This window comes from Idiotropiscis lumnitzeri, chromosome 17 (genome assembly GCF_059441095.1).
Source record: "Idiotropiscis lumnitzeri isolate Australia: NSW breed Sydney's pygmy pipehorse chromosome 17, RoL_Ilum_1.0, whole genome shotgun sequence".
NCBI lineage: Eukaryota > Metazoa > Chordata > Actinopteri > Syngnathiformes > Syngnathidae > Idiotropiscis > Idiotropiscis lumnitzeri.
The window spans coordinates 5,611,846-5,633,594 of record NC_142407.1 but is presented as its reverse complement, the minus strand read 5'-3'; the positions used below and the strand labels follow the sequence as shown (position 1 = coordinate 5,633,594).

Genomic DNA, 21,749 nt, shown 5'->3' with positions numbered 1-21,749 from the left:
GCCAAGAAAAACTGGGGAGTCCAATAAATAGTCCTTTTGGATGCATTAGTGCAACGTGTACCATTAGAGACAGAAATTGACTCTTACTGTACTTTGAACTTAATAACACTTTGCAATGAATGGGTGTTTTGTGGGTCGAACGTGTCCTGTGTCATTTGAATCTAATCCCGACGTAAAAACAAACAAATAAATCAGTGTTAACTCAATACATTCAACAATCTTTAGCCCAGAGGAGTAAAGCCCAATGCACACTGCAGACTGTAATTGATTACACATTAAACAAAGCCAAGGATTGTGTGCTCCTCCTCCTTTATGATCAGAATTTCACGCCCTGTTGGATCCAGTGAGGGGATGGCCAATACAAACACAAAAATCGGTTTCATTTGTGAGATTAACTTGTTTGTGGTTAGTGAAGTGATGATAAAACCTAAATTGTCTATGCGCTTGTTTTAAATTGCTTTCAGGAATTTGATAATTAAGCCAAGACATAAAAAAGCCACTTAAATAATGCTTGTGTTTGACTTCTAGGCAATCCCCAAGTTGTCTTTGGCAGCACAATTCCACCTATATGTGTCACGTGTGCGCTCACATGCCCCCGGATGCAAATAGACGTGGCATCGTCTGCTTTTCGCATCATGTCTCCACTCAAGCAGGCAGTCTGCATGTGCACAAACACAACAACATGAGCAAAAAGCCTTCAGGGGGGGGTTTCGCTGCTGCCAAAAATATTCCACATGACATCAAAACATGACTCATATCACATCCAGCGCTGAAATCACGTCACAGCAGGGGGGCATTTTCATATTTACGAGAAAAAAAAATATCAATAATGAGAAAGAAAAAATAACGTAGCAAACGATGATGATGGGAACTACAGCACAAGCTTCATTGTGTGACCTTCCATGGAGAAAAGGGTGCTGTTCCAACAAGTCATCAGTAGGGGGTGCACTTGTATGGAGCAAAATTTCCCACTTCAACTCATGTCAGTGTTTCCAGTCAAAAATAAATAAATAAATAAATAATAAGCATTTATATACCAAGCGTGAAAACACAACCAATTTTTTTTAACACTCACACAGGTCAGACACCAGAATTGTCCCATGTAGTCACATAAGAGGAGACTGGGAAACGATTGGACATTTTTTGTTCTCATGCGTGTTTACCTCTAATAAAACTCGTCAACACAAGCGAGGCTTTCGTATGAACTGCAAACTTTTAAGCCGTTAAACATCCCATGTTAATGAAAACAAAATTCACAAAACAAAACAAATCATGAGTGTGGGGGTTCCCCTTCTGTGGATTTGGGAGGGTATCTCCCCACGCCAGCCTCCCCCGTTCCCTCCCCTCTCTTGCGCGCATCCACGAAGGGATAATTAGCCCAGCCTCCGTGATAACTTACCATATTGACTTCTGACACCATGTCTATGCTGGCGATGTCTATATTCATGCCCACTCCCACTGGTGCACCTGCGATGGAATAATAATAATTAAAAAATCATTGGGAACAGTGGTGCAGTCAGTAATAAGGGGATAATGGGCAAATTGCGCATGTGTCAAAGAATAAATTTTTGACGTGCAAAAGCAACACGTTTGACACATTTGAAAAGTTGAAATAGGGGAATGTTTGTCATTTTAATGCATGCACGTATTTTCTTTTTCTTTTTTGTAACGTGCACATGCACATCACTTGGTTGGCATTTGCACAACATTGGCGCACAAAGTGACAACTCAACATTTACCTCCGAAATCTGGCCTCAGACGAATATCATAACCTGTCAACAGCCTATCCACCGTCTCCTTAACCAAAGGCATATTGCTCGGATCATTCACACCGACACTGTGGAGGAGCGCACACACACACACACACACACACAAGAGACACACGCACAAATTAACTGATTAAGATGGCAAAACATTCCACGGAGCGCAAAGTCTCCTCCACGCCGTCTTTGCTGCTGGTCCGGGAGAGGGGAAAAAAGGAGTATTCTTACCTTTGTGCGCACACCACGGCCACTACGAGGGGGAACACCCCGACACAAAACCACCATCTTCTCCTCCTTAACACCGCCATGCTCGCGTCTTTTGATGGCGTGTTTTTTTTTTTCAGCCTCCTTATGGAGAAGACAAGACGAGCTTCAACTTATTCTTGCCAGTGCGGTAATTCCAATGCCGGGCGCATGCGCAGTCTGCACTACAACGTGAAGACTGATGATGATGATGAAGATGATGGTGGTGATGAAGATGAAGATGATGATGCTTGTGACAGAGGTGTAGTGTACAGACTGTCAGACGCGGGTGGAGTTTAAACGGTGGGATTCAACTGTCACTCGTGAGGGATCTTCCAGTGTGATGGACTGAGATAAGGTTGTCAGTTGGATTCCCATGGGAATGAGCACTTGTCTATGTTCATTCACGTTTCATTCAATCAAGTACTCTACTTTTTAATGTACTGTATTTTTTGAACTATTTCAATAAGCACATACAATGAAGGTAAATAAGATGTTGAAACCCTGATTTAAGCAACCCTGCCATCTATAGATTAAATAAAATTTATTTCATACATAGAAGCTATCCAATTCTGGTATTATGTGTTTGTAAATTGCTGTCAACGTACAAACTATTCAGTAACTTGAGACAATGCCGTATGCTCAAAGTGGAAATAAAAGAAATATATATTCATCATATGTTCTATGCATCCCCATGTTAGAGTAACCCCTTGATTGCACTTCATGGAGACCGGAAAACCATTGAAAAGTGAAAAATTTGAAGTAAAGGTAGACTTTTTATTATTATGTCATGTCATTATCCACAACGCTTATCCTGAACAGGGTCGTGGGAGGGGGCTGCAGCCTATCCCAGCTGACTTGGGGCGAAAGGCGCACTACACCCTGAACTAGTCGCCAGCCAGTCACAGGGTAGACATAGACACCGTCGCTGAGTGGGAACTGAACCCACGCTGCCCGCACACAACTCGGGCGAGTGTACCACTACACCATCAGTGACTTTCTTTATTATTATTATTATTATTATTATTATTATAAAATTATTATTTCTACTTTTTATTTTGGTGGGATTTACGCCTCTATTAGACAGTTGCGACTCCCGGACAAAGTACCCCACCTTCTAAACACTTATTCATTTTGTCTTCTTATTATTAATTATATTGTTTCGGCGAGTCTTTCACCTACTTCAGACTCGCCGAAACAGGTAACTAAACAGGTAACTAAACAACCTAAAACGATATTGTCTGCTATCAATGAATCAGTCAAAATTAGTGCTGTCAAGTAATTAATTTTTTTAACTAATTAATCACAAAAAAATTCGATGATTAATCGTGATTAATCACATTTTTCAACTACAATTTTTTTCGAAGCTTGTAACCGATATTTACTTGAATAATTTCTTGGAATTGATGCAAGATCACTGAATATGAAGTATATTTAATTCAAAGACTGTTCTAATAGCTTTCTTTACAGTAATTTTTCTTCTAAACATTTCTCAAAACTGCCCATAAGCGCCACACTCCAGCAGTGTTGGTTTGCAAGGCACAGTGGTAACTTGAACAGTGTTTTGTTCTGAGACTTGCTAAAGATGTACAGCTAATATGGCACAATATTTGCAAAGTATGCAAATTATTTTTGAAGTAAATTGCGTTAAAATATTTAACTGAGTTAACATTTTTTGGATTAATCACCTGAGTTAATGCTTTAATTTTGACAGCCCTAGCCAAAATTTAAACTTCTAAATACTTGTTAAACAACAAATGTAACTATAAACAGGCTGTGAGAAAAATGTGCGAAGCCAATGTTTCATCCGGCAGTGGACGATTACGATGTTACGTTGGCTGGTAGAATTTTTATCATATAATTGGCATACCTAAACTAAATATAAGAATAATGAAGCGCTGCTGCCGGAAGTAATCAAGGATTAACTTTCGCTTTGTCCAATTACAGCACGGGATTCAAGTCAAAGTTTTTTTTTTTTTTTTTTTTTTGAGACAAATTTTAAAGTACTTTAAAATTTTATTTGCCAATGTTCGGTCCTCGCCTTGCTGAGCAAGTCGTGCCTGTCGGGTGGCTGAGCCCGGTCTGCTGACAGATTCTGACCAGAGCTGTTTACTCTCAGTTTATCAGGCTGGACTCCGACTAACTGAGCGGCACATTTGAATAACGCTAGGCCTTTCCGAGCAGAACGTTGCTCAAAGGTGCCGTTTGTTTACGTGGACGATGGTGGCGAAATACAAGAACGGAAGATGCTGGGTCATTGCAGCCATTACGCTCACGGGATAAATCCATTTGTGCTTTTTCTTTTTTGGCAATGGCGCCTTTTATGAGTGCCCTTGGGGATGTCCAAAGCCTCTGAGTCCGATGTGGTGTATTCTGATTCGAACTGTATTCTGATTAATATTGTGTTTGTTGAATAAGCAGCAAAATCCACCCGTTTATATTCATCGCACTCAGGCAGCCATTTTACCCATTGCTGTCAACTGAAAATGACATTTAGGTTGCTCAGAGCTCGGGTAACGACCAATCATGGCTCAGCTTGCAAACCTCACAAGATCGAGCTCAGATAACAGATTTAGATTAGTTGGAGTGGATAGAATTTATTATTGTACGGAAAAAAAGGTTTCCTGTTTTGGTTTTATACTGTAACAAAATTACGTTTAAAAACACAATTTACGGGATATGATGGCCGTTTTGTTGTCGTGGTAAGCAAATTGCTGGCCAAATTGTGCCTTTACAAGCAAATGACAATGAACTGATCCTCTCCATCATGGCACAAAAACTACAAAATCAAATTGTGATAGAGGTGAGGCATAGTGACAGTAAAGCTTAAATTGCCAGATAATTAAAAGTCCAATGGCGACATTGAACACAAAAATAAGTTAACAGAGTTCTCCCCGGCAATCTTATAATTCACAAAATGGAAAGAAAGTTAAATGTGTTAATCAATTGTTTTAAAATATTCTTTGAGTCCAAATACTTAGATTTTTCAATTCCTAAGGATTGTCATAATTTGACACCACCAATGTTTACCTGTTTTACTAGTTTGGAAAAATTGGCATTTTTTTTCCCCAGCATATGTCTGACTGTCTGTGTAGTTGATCGCCTGTGTAGAGACTAAGGCAGTTTGAAAAATTTCCTGAGGACATTTCCCAAAAAACAAATTGTTTTCAAGGCTGTAATGGTGTGAAGGTGGGCTGGACTGGGCCTTACACACCGTTAAAAATGGGCAGATTGCGCTGTTGAGGGTGTGAACACAATACAAATTACTAAACAAGGGCGTCAGAATATTAGCAACACATCTAAAGTTACTGGAAGTTGTACTACCAGCTTATCGATAACCTACCTAATAAAGTGTCCATTTTCTTGGAGGTTGTATTTTAGTTGGTCAGCATATTGGAAACAGTTCCGCATGCATTTCCACTCCAATTCAAACTACAATCCCAATAATAAAAAGGATTAAATGAATACCCCTTAATGGGCACCAATCAGGACATTCTGAACAACAGTGTTGTGACGGGTGTGTCTTCACATCCGAGCACCAGTACATCGATTGCCATACATCCAGGCCTGTATACGCATAGTGCATTAAGCATGTCTTAACACTGCAAAAGGCACGCTGCCACTGCCGAGTGCCTCGGGCTTTAGAGGGTGGATCCATGTAGACGGGCAGTATGTGGTGAAGCTCCACTGGCTACACACGCAAAGCTGAGCATCATTGTGGAAGGCAAACTCCAGTCATGGAGGAAATTGTGGATCAGTGGAAGATGCCCGGGCGTTGAGCCCCCTTTTTTTAAAAGTGATATTGTTTCAGAGGAGAAGCAACTGGAGGATTTAAAAAACAAATAATCTTCATACAACTTGCCGGTGTCAGTATATTTAAAAGAGTCCATTTCAATGAAATGCAATATGCTATTTAGTGCCATTACGTTACATAAATTGGAGCGATGACAAATTGCAGGGAGATTAGTCTTGCAGCTACAATTTGGGTGTCAATTTAAAACGGGAAAATTACCTCTTAACTTGACAGTCAATGTAAATCACACAAATTATCCATTCACTGGACTTTTCCAATTTTACCGTTGTCATTTTTAAAATTCAAAATAATGGTTCATTTGACGTCATTGCACAAAGCTGAGCAATAGGTTGGTATTTTAGTCTGGTATACTGGAGCCAGCAAAATTTGATAAACACACAACATTAGGTCCACCTGCATGATCCAAAGTGTTTTCTTAAAATTTCAGCCTTATAATACAGCACTGCATTCGGTATTTACTGACTGACAATGTCAGAGGGTCATTAGTTTAATGTTTATTGTTGCACTGCAATATACGTGCAGCTGTTTCTCATATAATGGTGACCTTATTTTCAACATAAGGTGGCTTGCTATCGGCACACTATTAGGTTACCGAATACAAAGAAACATTTTGACCTGGGAATGTATTCTTTTAATTACCTTTCCGCACCCCAAAAAAACTCACCAATACAGAATTTTGGTAAAAAATGGACAGGTTATATCACTATGTTGATTTACTTAGTAGCTGGGTATTTTCTCACGTGCTTGTCCTTGGGTAAGCTGAAACCTAGTACGACTGATATTGGGAAAGAGGCGGGCTACATACACACATACACGGATATTTGTTTCCCGACTTAGATATTGCAAAGTCGGTTGTCCAAACCTGCCAAATAAGCTGCGTTGAATGAGTGAAGCCGTGGCAGCATTTACACATTGCAGTCAGGCCCCACAGGGAAAGTGTGAAGAGATTTACTATGCGGCGCCTGGTGGGTCTTTACTGTGGAGTTTACACCTGGTCTGCTCCTACCTGCCAGGGGCCCACTGTGTGTTTGTCATCCAAGTGGGGCCGCACGCCAAAGCACAAGCACGGCCAAAAACCACACTCGCCTCCCACACCGCCGTGACTGTGACTTTCAAACGACCCTGTGCCTGACATTTAAATCTGTTTAACATGTAACAGTGCATATCATCCACCCATCCAAGTTTAATTACGAAAAGTTCATGTGTTTGGGGAAAAAAAAATCCTTTATTTACTTCCTAAATAAAAGTGAGCCTACATAATGCCACTTGAAATCTAAAAATGCACAAAATCTGGGCGCATGTGTTACTGCGGCAAACAAGGCCTTCTGTCTGTAAAATGTGGTACACAATTAAAAATTTTCTGTCAAGTAATCTGTTTTAAATACGCAGCCTGCGACATAACAACTGGGAATCTATTGGGATATTAATTTAATAACAAGTAAAATAAATGGCAAGGACTGCAGAAAACTGGGAGAAATATACACAACATGTCAGAGTTTATGGAATGCCAATCATCATTGAAGACGCCTTCAACATAAACATGTGAGCATCTAGACTACAGTGTAGGGAACTTGTTTACAATATGCGGGAAGTCTCCACTGTCTGTTTATGTGCTTTAATAGGTGCTTCTGTTGTGGATAGCAACAGAGTTTGAATGGGCATTTTGTCAACCTTTGAATTAAGATGTGAAGTTGCAGATTGTTTTACCCGGCATTAAAAAGGAAGCACATATTTGAGGGAGGCGCTCGTTTTTCTATTTGAGGAAATATGTTAAACACACAGACCAATAATAGTTATTTTTTTATTTTCTGGCAAAGGAAATCCAAATGGAATTCTGTTTTCCAATGAAACAATTTGTTCCATTTACCTGCTTCATGCTTTGACCTTACATCCACTTTGTCTTGTGTACGCAAATGTCAACCTTTTGTTGTTAAACCATGCTTACATCCATTACTCTTCCGCTCAAAGATCAATATACGCACGGCAGGCCTTTTTCCTGCATTCACTGAAGTGATGATCAAGATACTTTCATCCGCAATTAGGCTCATGAATTTTTCATTGTAGATCCATAATACAGTGTGCTATGCTCACCGGCTGCTCCCCTCCCATTATTGTTCACCTGAGAAGAGAAATTAGCACATACGCTACATTTAGCTTCAAAAGAGCCCTTGATGTGTGCTTTTTTTTTTTTTACTCCCCGTGGTTGTTCTGAGTATACACCTGTCGCAGGAATAATGTCAGGTTTGGAGCGCTGAAGCAGGGATAAACGGGATAAAGCGAGCCTGTCAGACAACATTTGGGCCTTATCTCCTTATCTTCTCCAGAGGGGGCGCCACCTGCTTCCGCTTCAAGGTTGTCATGTCCTTCAGGCAACAGATTGTTGGTACTCACCCACTGCCATAGTCGTTTTCGCAACCACATGCGCTGACGGGAGTATCATCTTTGGACACAGTTGGGTAGAGGAGGAAGAAGGGGACTAGAGAGATGATTTGTGGGCCTCTGCCAAAAAGCTTCCCTTCAGGAGAGCTGGCTGGCATCTGACGTGATGATTTTGATGGCGAAACATGAGGTTGTTGGCTTCTTTCGACAGTGTCACTCCCTGCAGACAACAAAGGTGAAAGGAGATATATTGTGCATATTTCCAGCCCTTAATAAAACAGTTGCTGCGTATCTTACAGAAATAACGTCTTGGTCAGGTTTTTATCAAGACACCCAAAGGATACAAACAAAAAAACAGGATGTTGTGCGTGGCAACGCCTTAAGCATTTCTGTTCGAACGTTTAGATGGCATAGCAATTTCTGCTGTCAACATGTTAAGTTACTAAGAATGAAACATAACCTCTGTTATTAAATTTGTGACAACCTGGGGTCGCACAATAGGTAGTGGGGAGAGTAAATCACAAGAAAGTCTCAAGTCACAATCTTCAAGTTCCGAGCAAGTCCCGATTTACTGTGGAATAAAATCGAGCAAGTCAAGTCGCCACACAAAATGGAGTCTATGTGTACACAATGCTTAAATCGTGACTTTTTTGATGGTATAATTTCAGGATTACAGTCTCCGTAAATGTCTAATCTTTGACTTTATTGTCTTCTCAATTTAAGGCAAAACTGACATCATTTTTTGTTCATATTTGACCAGCAATTGGTGAGCTAAACTTTCAAGCTAACCTAGCTGTCTTGGTTTCACAGTTCACACAGCTATCGTGCAGAGGTCTGACAGATTCATGCAAATGTCGTAGATGCGTCTCATATTCAAAATGTTGCTATCGTCTTTTTCCCTGGTTCATCAAACCAAAAACCGATTACTTGAACTGTATTCATTTAAGTGTGAGTCACTCCACGAGACAGAGCCATGGTAACTGGAGTTCCCGGATTAGTGGCTTGCATGACACAGACAAAAAAAATATTTCAAAAACAAAAAGGGAAACTGTTATAAAATATCATTTTAAATGTGATTAGAAGGGCATAAAATCATGGAGTGCCGGTCAAAATCAAGTTGGGTCTTTCAGAACTTTTTGCCAAGCAAGTCGCAAGTCATTAAATCAGCGACTCGAGTCCAAATCGTAAGACTCCAATCCACCATCTCTTTTCCTAATACTTCTGTGCTAGTACTTTGAGGTTGAAATGGCGTCAAAAGTTGATATTTTTTAAAGATGAGGAGTCAACATCAAAAGCATTCATGTTCGGTTCATTAAAGACTGTTCATCTATATTCGCCATGCTGTTAACTGGCAACCAGTTCTCGCCGTCGCCGTCTCTCACCCAGTCTTCGCAGAATTGATGCAGAATGACTATCATACTTTCTTGAATTTCAAGTGGAAAACTAGAAAAAGCAGTGGATATTTTTAGGTTAATAGTTAACACCTGCATGTATATAAGGCAAATAAGGTGTCATCTTGAGTGGTTTCATTTTTTTAATTGGTTCAACTGAGTTTGGCGGCACAGCAGCACAGGGTTTAACTTGCACCACCGCGGCGCCGGTGACTTTAATTTGACATTGACCCTCTACTTTTCCATTAGCAGTAACCATGGAGACTGTGGCATACACCACCACATCTCACGCTAGCTCATCATGCAAGCATGGACTTGCATGAGATATCACCTTATGTGTGCTCAGTATTTTATTTCAGTCATTTATATTTCAGTTATTTACAGTAAGTAGTGCAACTAAAATTCTAACTTGAATAAAATAAATCTGGTTTATATGAAATTGGCTTTTGGCATCATGTGCTTATTTCCTTAGCTCTCAGTGCAAAGGTTGCACACATTGAAATCAAACTGATTTTTTTTTGTCAATTTCAACTGGAATATTTTGGGCAATAATTGCAGTTCCTCTGAAGAAAAATTAACAATAAATTCACGTGTTGATTTCATGTTGTTTGAGTACAATTTATAATGTACAATTTACAATGTATATTGTATATATATATATATATGTATCAATGTATGTTTTTTAGGGGGTACATACAAATAAACAACTGCAATAATGTGCTTGCATAAATCTGCACACCTTTCTATAAGAAGGATGTCTGTGTACAGAATTAACCAATCACATCCAAACTCATTTTAAATGGGAGCCACTTTTTAAAGTGGCTCTGATGAAACACAAATCAAGTTCAAATATCTGACTGCTATTTGTATTAGTAAGAGGGTGTGCAAAGTTGCACAACCACATTATTTTAGTTGTTCGTGTTAATCTCTCCTCTTGAAAACCATCCATCCATCCATTATCTGAACCGCTTCTCCTCACAAGGGTCGCGGGGGGTGCTGGAGCCTATCCCAACTATCTTCGGGCAGTAGGCGGGATACACCCTGAACTGGTTGCCAGCCAATTGCAGGGCACACAGAGACGAACAACCATCCGCGCTCACACTCATACCCAGGGGCAATTTAGAGTGTTCAATTGACCTGCCATGCATGTTCTTGGAATGTGGGAGGAAACCGGAGTACCCGGAGGAAACCCACACAGGCACGGGGAGAACATGCAAACTCCACACAGGATGGCCGGAGCCGGAATCGAACCCACGACCTCTGCACTGTGAGGCCCTCTTGAAAGCATTTATAACAAATTAATTGAGTTATGGACAGCTTATAAGGCACATTTTTGGGGGGAAAAAAGTTTAAATTATCTTGTTCCTCTCTACAGTGTTCCAACTTTATGTGTGACACAGAAGCATGCTTGGATGATTTTAGTGTGGAATTTCAACCTGACAGTAGGATTGTTTTCATGACATTTTAGTTCGCTGGTAGACTCTGAGATTTTTGCTAATGTAACATATGTGCCTTGGCTCAAAAAGGGTTGGGAAACACTGGTGCAGCCCACTGATAGCCAAATTAGCCCAGCGACACCGCCATTGCCCTCGTTGAAGGTAAAATATCAAAGGTATCTCTCAGGAGTGGGCTGGGGGGAAAAGAGAGCATGGCATACTACTTTGCCCCTTTTCCACCTCACTGAGATGAGGATAACCTTTTTAAAAAAAAGTGCATGATGAGGGTGATAATTGGAAGTGGGAGCAAGGAAGTGTCACCGCCGGTGGACAGTATATCTCCTGCAGCACTCGGAAGGAGGGAAAACCGCACCGGATGCAGCTATACAGGTGGAAGGGCAGCAACACACACACACGCAAAAAAACCACACAATTTAGGGTATTGAGTCCTTATCTTGGGGTTCTTCATTATTCACCAAAGCTCGTGCTCTGTCTTCTTTACACGGTTTCACTGGGAGATGTTGGCAGAGAGCAGTATGCTGTTCAAGTTTTTTTTTTCTCTCACTTTCTCACTGCCTGAAATTCATAGGTCCGCTGAGTCCATATGAAAAAAGTTTTCTCCAAAAAGTGGTGGAAAATTGATTGGCAGGTCTGGAAATGGCAACGTTTCTTCTTCAGGCTTTCCTGTAATGAGTTTTCATCCGCAAGCGTTTCCCTGCGAATGCAAATATCCTGTACACTCGATACATTTTTAATAAGCTATATTACTCATGTATTTGCATCTGCACACACTGGACGATTTACGAGGTACTCACGGAGACGCTAACTGAGACATCAAATAAAATGCATTTATAAAATGTGCTTGTTGTTTGCAGTGGTTTGAAAGGACTGCATGCGGCATATAAAAAACAACTCAGTTGAAAGTGTCGTGTATTTCGGAGCAACAGCCAACTCCAAAACAAAAATAATGAAAATAAATAAATAAATAAATAAATAAAAAGCTCTCTACTAGCTATTAGATATTGAAATGGGGTCAGAAAAGGTCATAGTGTGTCCATAAATGTATTAGAAATGTTTTAAAGTCACTTTTGCGTTATAAGTTCAAGTTATAATTTAAATTATTTTTGGGAAATCTTGGGTGAGAAGAGTGACCCTGTAATGTCCTCCAGTCAATCACAGGGGACATGAAGAATAAACCCCTTTCGCACTTTCATTCTCACCTGATGGTAATTTAGTCATTTAAGATATTTTCAGAACATGGGACAAAGTAGCACATAAAAATAAAAAAAGTGATATAAGTCGTAGTAATTTCTTTTTTAAAACTGCCTTTATTGCCTTTTACTGCAGGAAGTTGCAGTGTATTACATTGTAATACACGTCCTTTTAGTTTAGCACAGGGTCAGCTAAGATATTGCACCCACACACCAATCTACCCCTCGATAAGAAATTCAACATTTACTTTATCTTGCGATGATATGATTCTGTCTCCATGGCAACTGCCGCTGCCATTTCTCGTGATGCAGAGGCAGTGCGAGTACTAAAGATGGCTGAACCATTTTAAAGCACCACTGTTTATTTTGGGTAAAAACAATAATGAGGTAGGGAAAACAAGTTTTTCGAATTAAGTGGGTGTAGTTGTGGTCGCTGATGTTATTGCGGAAAGTCAGTCGGTGGTCACGCAAATAGGCCAGGTAGGCCTTGCACTCCCTTTTTCTAACGCACCGAAATACCACATGACAACTTTCCTCCAATCATAGTGGCAGCCTGTAACCTTTTACAGAGTCCTTATTTAAACCACTTTTGCAAACAATATCCAAACATTCTGCCCTTTGTTTGACGACCAAAACCAAGTGAAGCGCTTCAAAGTTCAGACAAACACACACACACACGTGCGCGCACATACGCAATCCAAGTTTCTCCTACTGTAAGTTGTTACCATGACGACCACACAGTGAGGCTTATGAAGTACAGTGGGTCCATCTCACGTGGGAGCTGGCATGTATTTATAGAAGTGCTGCGCTGTGGTCAGGAATGAGAAATGATACACTTTCAAGTACACACATGTTGCACAATGGTTGATGTGTGTGAGTTACTAAAATGAATTTGAACTGCAAATATGTGAGAAAAGCAGGGAAGAGAAAAGATCGAACTAGACAATGTCTGTCTTTCACCAACATTTTTTATTTATGGCCCTGAGCACACACAAAAATAAAAAATGACATCTCGTTGTGCTGTGAGAATCCTCCTGCTGTCAGTGATTTTTTTTTTTCTTTTTTGCAAACTATCTGCTGGCGTTGCATCAAAATGCAGAGTGCGTATCATGTCATGTTTAATTAAACCTCAGTTTATTTGAATGATGAACTAATTAAAATCGTTTTGATTCCGAAGCATGTCCCCTTATCTCGCCCAAGTAATTGTACTTCCCAAATGGACATAATTGAATTGCTTCTCATTCTATTGTTCCCATGGAAGGGGATGCGTACCTCCATGCAATCCATCATTATCACGTTGCCTCTCATCTCCATGCACGCCTTTAAGTCTAATGAATGCTTGTAGTGATTACATTCTATGAAAAGTGTTGTCTGCCAAATAATGACCTCCCATTATTTATATTTTTTCACTTAACTTATATTTTAGAAATAAAAGACCAATTATAGAGGAAGTGATGAATGCGATGAGGCAAAATGATCAATACACCTGTTTGAAGGATTTCGAGTGGCAGATTTTTCATTATAGTAAATTTAAGGTCTGAAGTGTTTCGTCCTTATCCCCTTGAGGGATAAACGGGCAGATGCATTTAAAGAAGACATATGTGTAATTTATCCATATAATAAAGCAGAAGCGGACGCGAGTGGACTTCTGATTTGATACCAATAAAATGTCCTCAATAGGAATGAATAGATACAATACAATACAATAGATATTAAAGAATATATTTTTCGAGGGTTAAACTGCTGCCAACATAAAACATTTATGAACTGTACAGCGAGCATTTTAAAGTAAGATTTAAGCCTTCTTAATTAATGTATGCGTAAAACGAAGTTCGCAGTAAAACGTAGTAACAGCAAAACATCTCACCAAAACATAGATTTTATCTTATTTTTTTCAAAAGTATATTTGACTTTGTTAGAGCTGTTGTTTGTTCATGTGTTATAATTGTAACATTGTTATATTACATTGTTATTAACATTATTATATTATTATTACATTGTTTTATATATATATATATATATATATATATGTTGCAATTGAAGATTGAAGAGGAACAAACAGACTGAAGGAGGCAGCAAACAGACAAGCATGGTTAATTTAAAGAGATTGTGTGCATGTAATGGGAGCAAATGCCTAAAAAGCAAGGATGAATGTGTGTGTGGGTGTTGACAATGTGTGCTACTTTAAAGCTAAAAGCTACTCAGGTGGATTAGGCTGTGATGTAAAGTGTTTCCATTTACATATGCGGGTACCTTTTAGTTTCAACGTATGGCTTCGGGACTCATTGCGACAATTAAAAGCAGGGCAAACTTAAAACAAATATTTGCAATTCATCAAACTCAATGCGGTGATAAGAGCCTTCGAATGTATTGTGATCTTGATCTTCAGTGATTCACATGTGATTTTTTAAAGTACATTTTCAATACGTAGAGTGTTTGGAGCACAAAGAGAGCGAGAGTTGAATCGTGACGTTGCGTATTCAGTCTGCGCATTTGAACAGTGTCAGAAGACCACCCAATATTTCTCCCTCTCTGCCTCCCCACATGAATTTTTGATAACGAATGTCTCTGATAGCAGTTATAATGAAAAAGTATTGCTGCGCCGTGATAATCTCTCTGCTTGATCAATGAAGACTTTTTTTTCCTTCTCATGCATTCAAGTATTGTTGGTGTTTAATATGCTCACAAATTCAAACTCAAGGTGCCATCCCCACAGCACGAGAATCACTTTAACGCTGATATACAATATCACAGTCATTTATATGAACTTTTTGTTGCACAACGTATTCAAAACAATGCAGTAACTGTAAGAAAATGAAATACTCTGTGGTCATAGCCATTTCGGAACCTTGTAACTGTATTATAAGGCTTTAGAATTAAACTAATGATAATGATTTTTAAAAAAAGCTCATATGCTGTAATACGCTGATAGATAATAATAACCATTATGGTATTTTTTTCAAATTTTCAGGGAGAACTTTCTAATTGTAGGTCCCACTGGCACGAACTGTGGTCCATCCATTTTCTTTCGCGCATGTCTGCATTAGGATCATTGATGAGCCGTAGCCTATCCCAGTTGACTTTGAGCGAGAGGCAAGGTGCAACCCTGGACTGCTCACCACTTAATCACCAACTGACAGAGAACCATTCGCACTCACAATTACATTTACGGACAGAGATTGGAAATCCAGGTCCAGAAAGTCAAAACCCTACCCTGCAGTTTGACTTTAGCCGCAACTCAACAGCAGGTTTACAAGTTCATTTACATGCGAGGGTTCTTACTTTACGGACCTGGATTTTTCGTATGTGCTTCTGGACAACACAGAGGCTTCAAAGAAAGGAAAGTGGGAAGAAGGCAGAGTCCTTGAAGAAAAACCCACGCAACCATGGGGAAAACGTGCAGATTCAACACAGGTGAGTCTGAGTCCAGATTTGAATCTTGAACGTCAGAGTTGTGAAGCAACCAAAAGGCCTGTGTGCATTCCCTCTGTTGCATAGGTGTGTCAAACTCATTTTTGTCAAGGCCCATATGATTAACTAAAAAAAAGAAAAAAAAGAAGGAAAATACCAAAAAAAGCTGATACAGATTTTAGTAAATGGAAGCTGGTGTAGTTTGCATTCGCGGGAAACATAAAATGATGTGGCGGACTGGATTTGGTACCAGGGCCTTGAGTTTTGACACCTGTGCTCGAAACAAACATATAACGATAGAGTGGTACCTTCACTATTTGACTACAGATTAGACTACAAAAGTGAAGTAGTGATACTTTACCGTTTACCAAAAGGCCAAGAGCCAAACACAACTAAAAAATGACAGCAAGCCCAAGCAGCGACTCCAACTCCTGTTACTAACTAGGCCACACCCATTAAAGCCACATGGCACACAAATACGACTTTACAGACAGTCATTACAGTTTTTTAAAAACAGTTCTTTGTTTTTTTCTATATTACAGGGAGTTTTTGAAAAAAAAATGGACCAAAGAACTAAAATAATAAACACACATACAAACAAACATTCTTCAACAGTCGGAACAAACGTTATTTTTTTTCTCCTTATTAGGTAGTGCAGGTGAATCTAATGTTGTTGGCCAGTTAGTATATACATACATAATGTTTATAACTCCAGTATGTTCGTGGTTTGGATGTACACGCTTTTTAACACTTCCTCTTATCAGATGATTATCTCCATCAATCTAAACATTTTGTTTTTCTTCTTTTTCTTGTTCTTGCAAAATTCCCCTTCCTCTTCCCTCCCCTTACGCGCGTCCGTCCACGCTCCCCACTCTCCAAACTCCTCAGCGTTGTATTCATTCTTTATTTATTTATTTATTTCCCTCTCAATATCGCGGTTGAGGCTGCGGGCGTGCGCACTGGAGAACAAGTCAAGTCGCTCTGGACCGTAACGACGCGCCAAATCCTCGCAACTCAAAAACAAGAGCTGCGCACATTTTGGAATAATAAATCATGTCTACACATGATGATGGAATGTGCTCGATTGCGTAGCTGACCTCGGATTTCTGTACTTGTATTTTTAAATAGTACAAGGAATGGCTTTCCTTTTGACGTGCTTCTTTCTGTCATGGTGAGTCGCAAACTCTCGGACTTTTACGCACGACGAGCGCGCTGTTTTTGCACCACTTGCTAAACTCCTTTATGATTTTTGAAAGGTGTTTTTCGTTTTTTTTATACACATGTGCTTTAGTTACAGCGGATGCAGTGTTTGGGGGACTCAGCACACTGAGAGCAGTATCTATCTGGACAACATCACGCGCATATTGGATAGATTACTGGACGGCTACGACAACAGGCTGCGACCTGGATTTGGAGGTATGCTTTAAAACATTATTCATCACAAATCATTCCTGGGCTGTTGTTGTAGTGGATAAAAGTTCAGTTAAGTTTTGGTTTCTGTGCTGGGTGTGACTGTGACTTTGCGTGGTGTGAAATTTGGGCAATTATATCACACATAGCCATTTTTGTGTGCGTGAAAATTATATTTCATGAATTATAAAGTGGAAATATTGCACAGAAATAGCATGCAATAAAGCAGTACAAATCCAGTAGTCGAGTCCTTTTGAGAATACAGTACACAGAACTGAAATGTACTGCAAAATCACTACAATCAAGTCAGACATTTAGTTTTTTTCATTGAAGATATCTCCATAAATATATACAGGATATAAATATACACTACTATCTTTGTGTTTTTTTTTATCTTATCATTTTCGTAACATATAGTTTAGAGTGTTTTGTGGCAAACAGAAAAAAAAATCCTGACTGTCTGTGCTGTAGGTCCAGTGACAGAAGTCAAAACGGACATCTTTGTCACCAGTTTTGGACCAGTTTCAGATGTCGAGATGGTATGTAAACAAGCATCACAAAGTTAATTCATTCTGCTTGTCATGCACATGCGTGTGTCGTCTTGCCCCGTCATTGTGTATAAACACGAGAGCAAATGTGTACTATTTGTTGTTTTTTTTTTCCCTTGGTAACTCAAGTCCTAGCCTTCATTATTCCAGCATTTGGGCAGATGTCATTAGTACAGCTTAGTCGGACTTTAATCTGGCTGACAATCCCCCCCGTTAGAGAGAGGGAGATATGTGGCTGATGTTGGGACGGGATAGGTTGCTGGCTACACTTGACATGGGATAGGCCGAGAGCTATATGTCGGTTGAACGTGATGTTGCTGCTCAAGGCTTTTCGTGGAGTCTTTAAAGCCTTAGACTGCCGTGTGATGATGATGATGATGGTGATGATGATGGTGACGGATCTATTTAGAGAGGCATGAGAGGAAAAAAAAACAGCTCTCCAGGGCAGTGAAGTTACACATTTAACCTCAAATCGTCCAGGATTGACTCTTATTTAAGACTGTCAGGATGGAAGCTTGCGCTAATATTTGTGGGTATTTTATTTAATTTTGTATTTATTTATGATTTTTTTTTTACAGTTCTTACAGTCATCTTACTGTCCGAACTATCGACATCAAATCAGACATGCTAGGTGAGAGTTATTTTTGAGGAATAAATTTGCACTCGCGAGCCAAAAGATACTTGGCAATATTTGCCCTCAATGCTGTTTTTTTTTTTTTTTTTTTTCAATGTGCTTGTATGTTGCAAAGATGTGTTTCCAATATAGAACGTGAATTATTTAGCTATACAAGAGGTGCAACACATTCAAAACAGCACCCAAGATGATACAGTGCAAAGTACAATGATCATGATAAAGACATTGTTAAATTAAAACCGCCTGCCCAGTGTCAATCAAAAATACACATCACAGCATGATTAAAACAATTAATGATTAATGTTTTTTTGGGATTAGATCATTGCCATTATAGTCTGCATATAATTTGACAAGGAAGAAATTGAAGAATCAGTGGATCTTCAAAATGGGCCAATCATGCCTTTTGTATGCCTTTTTGTCAGTCAGCAAAAAATGAATAAACACAGAAATAAATATAAGAAAATAAAAACATAATGCGCCTGATTAATCCCTCTTGAAGAAATGTTCTTAAATTGGTTCATAATCGAGGTTTTTAAGAAAAAAAAACCTTTAGATTTATTCAATTATGAGTAAAAAAAAAGTTGACGGCATAAGAAGATGAAATTGAACACATTTTTATATCATCATCATCATCACGCACTTAAAATGTGTGCTAATACTCCTTAGAGTTCTCTTAAGCGTGCTTTACATTGAACGGCTCAATATTTGTTGCAAAAGTATGTATGTCCAATAATTGTCGAGCGATGACCGAAATTTTGAAATGCGAACAAATGCTGGCCAAGGATGAATAATCCAATATGAAAATTCAATACATAAATCAGACACATTGGCAGCACTCTGCTCAGCAAGTTCCAAAGAAACCATTGCTCACACCCCATCTGCCTGTCTCTGCAGGTTAGACGAGTACAGTTCCACGGAAGCATTAGTAAACAAGTAGCAAAAATTCTACTCATCCTCCACAGGAATACACCATGGATGTGTTCTTCCGGCAAACATGGATCGACGAGCGTTTGAAATTCGAGGGCCCCATCGAGATCCTGCGACTCAACAACCTCATGGTCAGCAAGATCTGGACGCCAGACACATTTTTCCGCAACGGCAAGAGGTCGATCTCTCACAACATGACCACCCCCAACAAGCTGTTCCGCATCATGCAGAACGGAACCATCCTCTACACCATGAGGTAACATTGCCGTGGCCAAGACCAGAATAGAGTGGCGGATGGAGCCCTGGATAGCGGATCAAACGAAGAAAGCATCCAAAAAAAGGATGCACAGACTCGCGTAAAGCCATTCCAAAACAAAATATGTGCCATCTGATCGTGAAAACAGCCTTTGGATGGCGATTCAAACAAACGGCTTTGTTCCAAAAAGAGAGATACCCTGAAAGATAAAGTTCCCTCTGTGCGATGGAGGGCACCGGCTCAGATTCCCTGAAAATAATTGGAACATCTGAACGCGTAATGTGATTTTTTTTTCAACTCCAAAATAATGATGCACTGCATTCTGCATCTTTTGATGTTGAGTTGTCGAAAAGCGCATCGACAATACGACCGTATATACACTACAAGTTTGAAGACACCCAATCAGAACTTGTCGTTATGATGGTGTGAAGCTGATTAAACACATGACAGTTAATAATTTCCTAACCAATTTTCAATTTGTGAGAGTCCCCATGTGTGACAATAGACGTGTAATGTTTTAGGTTGTCTCCTAATTGGCTACTGTTCAATTTTAGGTCACAATCACGGAGCCCGTATTAGTCCAGCATAGTGTTGGCCGCACGACAGGAATTTCAATCGTAATTTCTGAAATTGTTTCCATTTACAATTGTCGACATGATGATTCTCGAAGCAGATCTGGAGTAAAATAAAACCCACTCTTAACACACGCCTCATCACAAGACAATCGGAGCAAATTATCTTTTCCAGATACCAGAAAATTGGAAATTTACTGACTTTGATCAAAAGTGGAGAATCAAGCCAAATTCGGCTTTATAGTTGGTATCTGTGTCGACGATGCATGCCTCAGTTCTGAATTCGGCCCCGATAATATTAGAAATTGTAGGACTTGGATGCCAATCCAATGGGAATGGAGAAATTGGACCCACCGTCATTGTGAAGGAGCCATAATCTAAATCTTCAATGACATAGCTACTGCCTTTTAGACCTTGATGGGGGAAAGCGTTCGTCTGATCTTAATCTTAATGGCACATCATGCTTACTTAGTTTGTTTACCTCTGTGTTAACTGCCAGTTCTTGTCAGTTTCGTTTCTGTACCGGCATTTGGGTTTATGATACCGCATGTGGCCATCAGATATCACATACCTCATTTTTATCCAAGGCTTTTTCAAACTCTTTACATTCTCTCAACAAACAGAAAACCTTTGAAAATACTCCCAATACATCAAATATGAAGTAAAACCCCTCCTCAACTATTCTCTATTCTGACAGATTAACTATAAATGCAGAGTGCCCCATGCGCCTGATGAACTTCCCAATGGATGGACACGCATGCCCACTCAAGTTTGGGAGCTGTGAGTTGTTTTTTTTTTTTTTCATTCTTGTTGTTGTTTTGTGAAGTCTCTGTGACAGCTGGTGCCACTCTCAAATGATCACTGTGTCACTGACTAACTGACTGGCTGACAGGACACCCTTCATAGATGTCAATTTGAAACGCGCAGCTCATTTAAGCAGCTCGGAGTCTGTCATCATGTGTCACTTTTGCAGGCTTCTAATTAGCAAAGAAAAAAAAACAGTTGGGATTCATTGTTTGAATGGCAGATTCTTTGCCAGTATGTTTAGATTGCTCATAACATTAAAATTCTCCGATTTCTTCTTTAAAACTGCCCAAATTGCATTTGTGTTAAATGTTTCAAAGCCCTCTTGATCCATTCCCTGCAGATGCTTACCCTGTCAGTGAGATCATGTACACATGGAAGAAAGGTCCTCTGTCTTCCGTCGAGGTGCCGCAGGAGTCATCCAGTCTCTTGCAATATGACCTCATCGGTCAGAGAGTGTCAAGTGAAAGGCTGAAGTCCAATACGGGTGAGTAAAGATCCTTGCGAAACGATTTTAAGGTTGTAAGGTTTATGGACACAAGTACTGGATCGATCTGGTCATGACACATACATGAACTCACAATTTCTATGGCCCAGGTTTTGAACACTTAAAGGAAATGACAACGGAACAAAATCTGGAGTTCATTTTTTTTTCTCATTTATCCATCCACGTGAGGTCAGGACTAAGAGAGTACCGGCATCACAATCTCTATTCAAGTTAACCAACGTGTTTTGATGTGATTGATCTCGGGACTTTTAAGTTCTGAACCTGTCTTTGTGCACTTCAGTGAGAAACACACACACACAGAAACTAAAATTTCTTGCTTCAACCGTTCTGATGAGCAATGATGAGATGAACAATTTGGATCAAGGTAAGTAAGGGTCAAGCCCAACCAAGAGTTGATCATTGATAATTATGAGGTACAGTCGGGTGTGCCTCAAGACCTTTT

At 39.7% G+C, this 21,749-nt stretch overlaps 2 protein-coding genes across 8 annotated transcripts in view; one reads left to right on the top strand and one right to left on the bottom strand.

Annotated features, from left to right (window-relative positions):
- The window catches only part of gabrb2b (gamma-aminobutyric acid type A receptor subunit beta2b), a 50,030-nt gene extending 47,565 nt beyond the window's left edge, over positions 1-2,465 (bottom strand). The window contains exons 1-4 of one of the 4 annotated variants that reach the window (XM_088278926.1): positions 1,992-2,465; positions 1,740-1,837; positions 1,400-1,467; positions 590-658 (exon numbers count right to left, since the gene is read on the bottom strand). In XM_088278926.1, coding sequence (XP_088135052.1) covers positions 590-658; positions 1,400-1,467; positions 1,740-1,837; positions 1,992-2,071 — 315 coding nt within the window. In that variant the 5' untranslated portion in view covers positions 2,072-2,465. The remainder of the gene's footprint in view (positions 1-589; positions 659-1,399; positions 1,468-1,739; positions 1,838-1,991) is intronic. The other 3 variants (XM_088278927.1, XM_088278928.1, XM_088278929.1) reach the window with 3 other exon arrangements.
- Positions 2,466-16,569: 14,104 nt separating this feature from the next.
- gabra6b (gamma-aminobutyric acid type A receptor subunit alpha6b) overlaps positions 16,570-21,749 on the top strand; it is a 32,132-nt gene continuing 26,952 nt past the window's right edge. For 2 of the 4 annotated variants that reach the window (XM_088280502.1, XM_088280503.1), the window contains exons 1-6: positions 16,571-16,819; positions 16,940-17,064; positions 17,530-17,597; positions 19,203-19,423; positions 20,693-20,775; positions 21,143-21,286. In XM_088280502.1, coding sequence (XP_088136628.1) covers positions 16,785-16,819; positions 16,940-17,064; positions 17,530-17,597; positions 19,203-19,423; positions 20,693-20,775; positions 21,143-21,286 — 676 coding nt within the window. In that variant the 5' untranslated portion in view covers positions 16,571-16,784. Of the gene's footprint in view, positions 16,820-16,939; positions 17,065-17,529; positions 17,598-19,202; positions 19,424-20,692; positions 20,776-21,142; positions 21,287-21,749 lie in introns of all 4 variants that reach the window. The other 2 variants (XM_088280501.1, XM_088280500.1) reach the window with 2 other exon arrangements.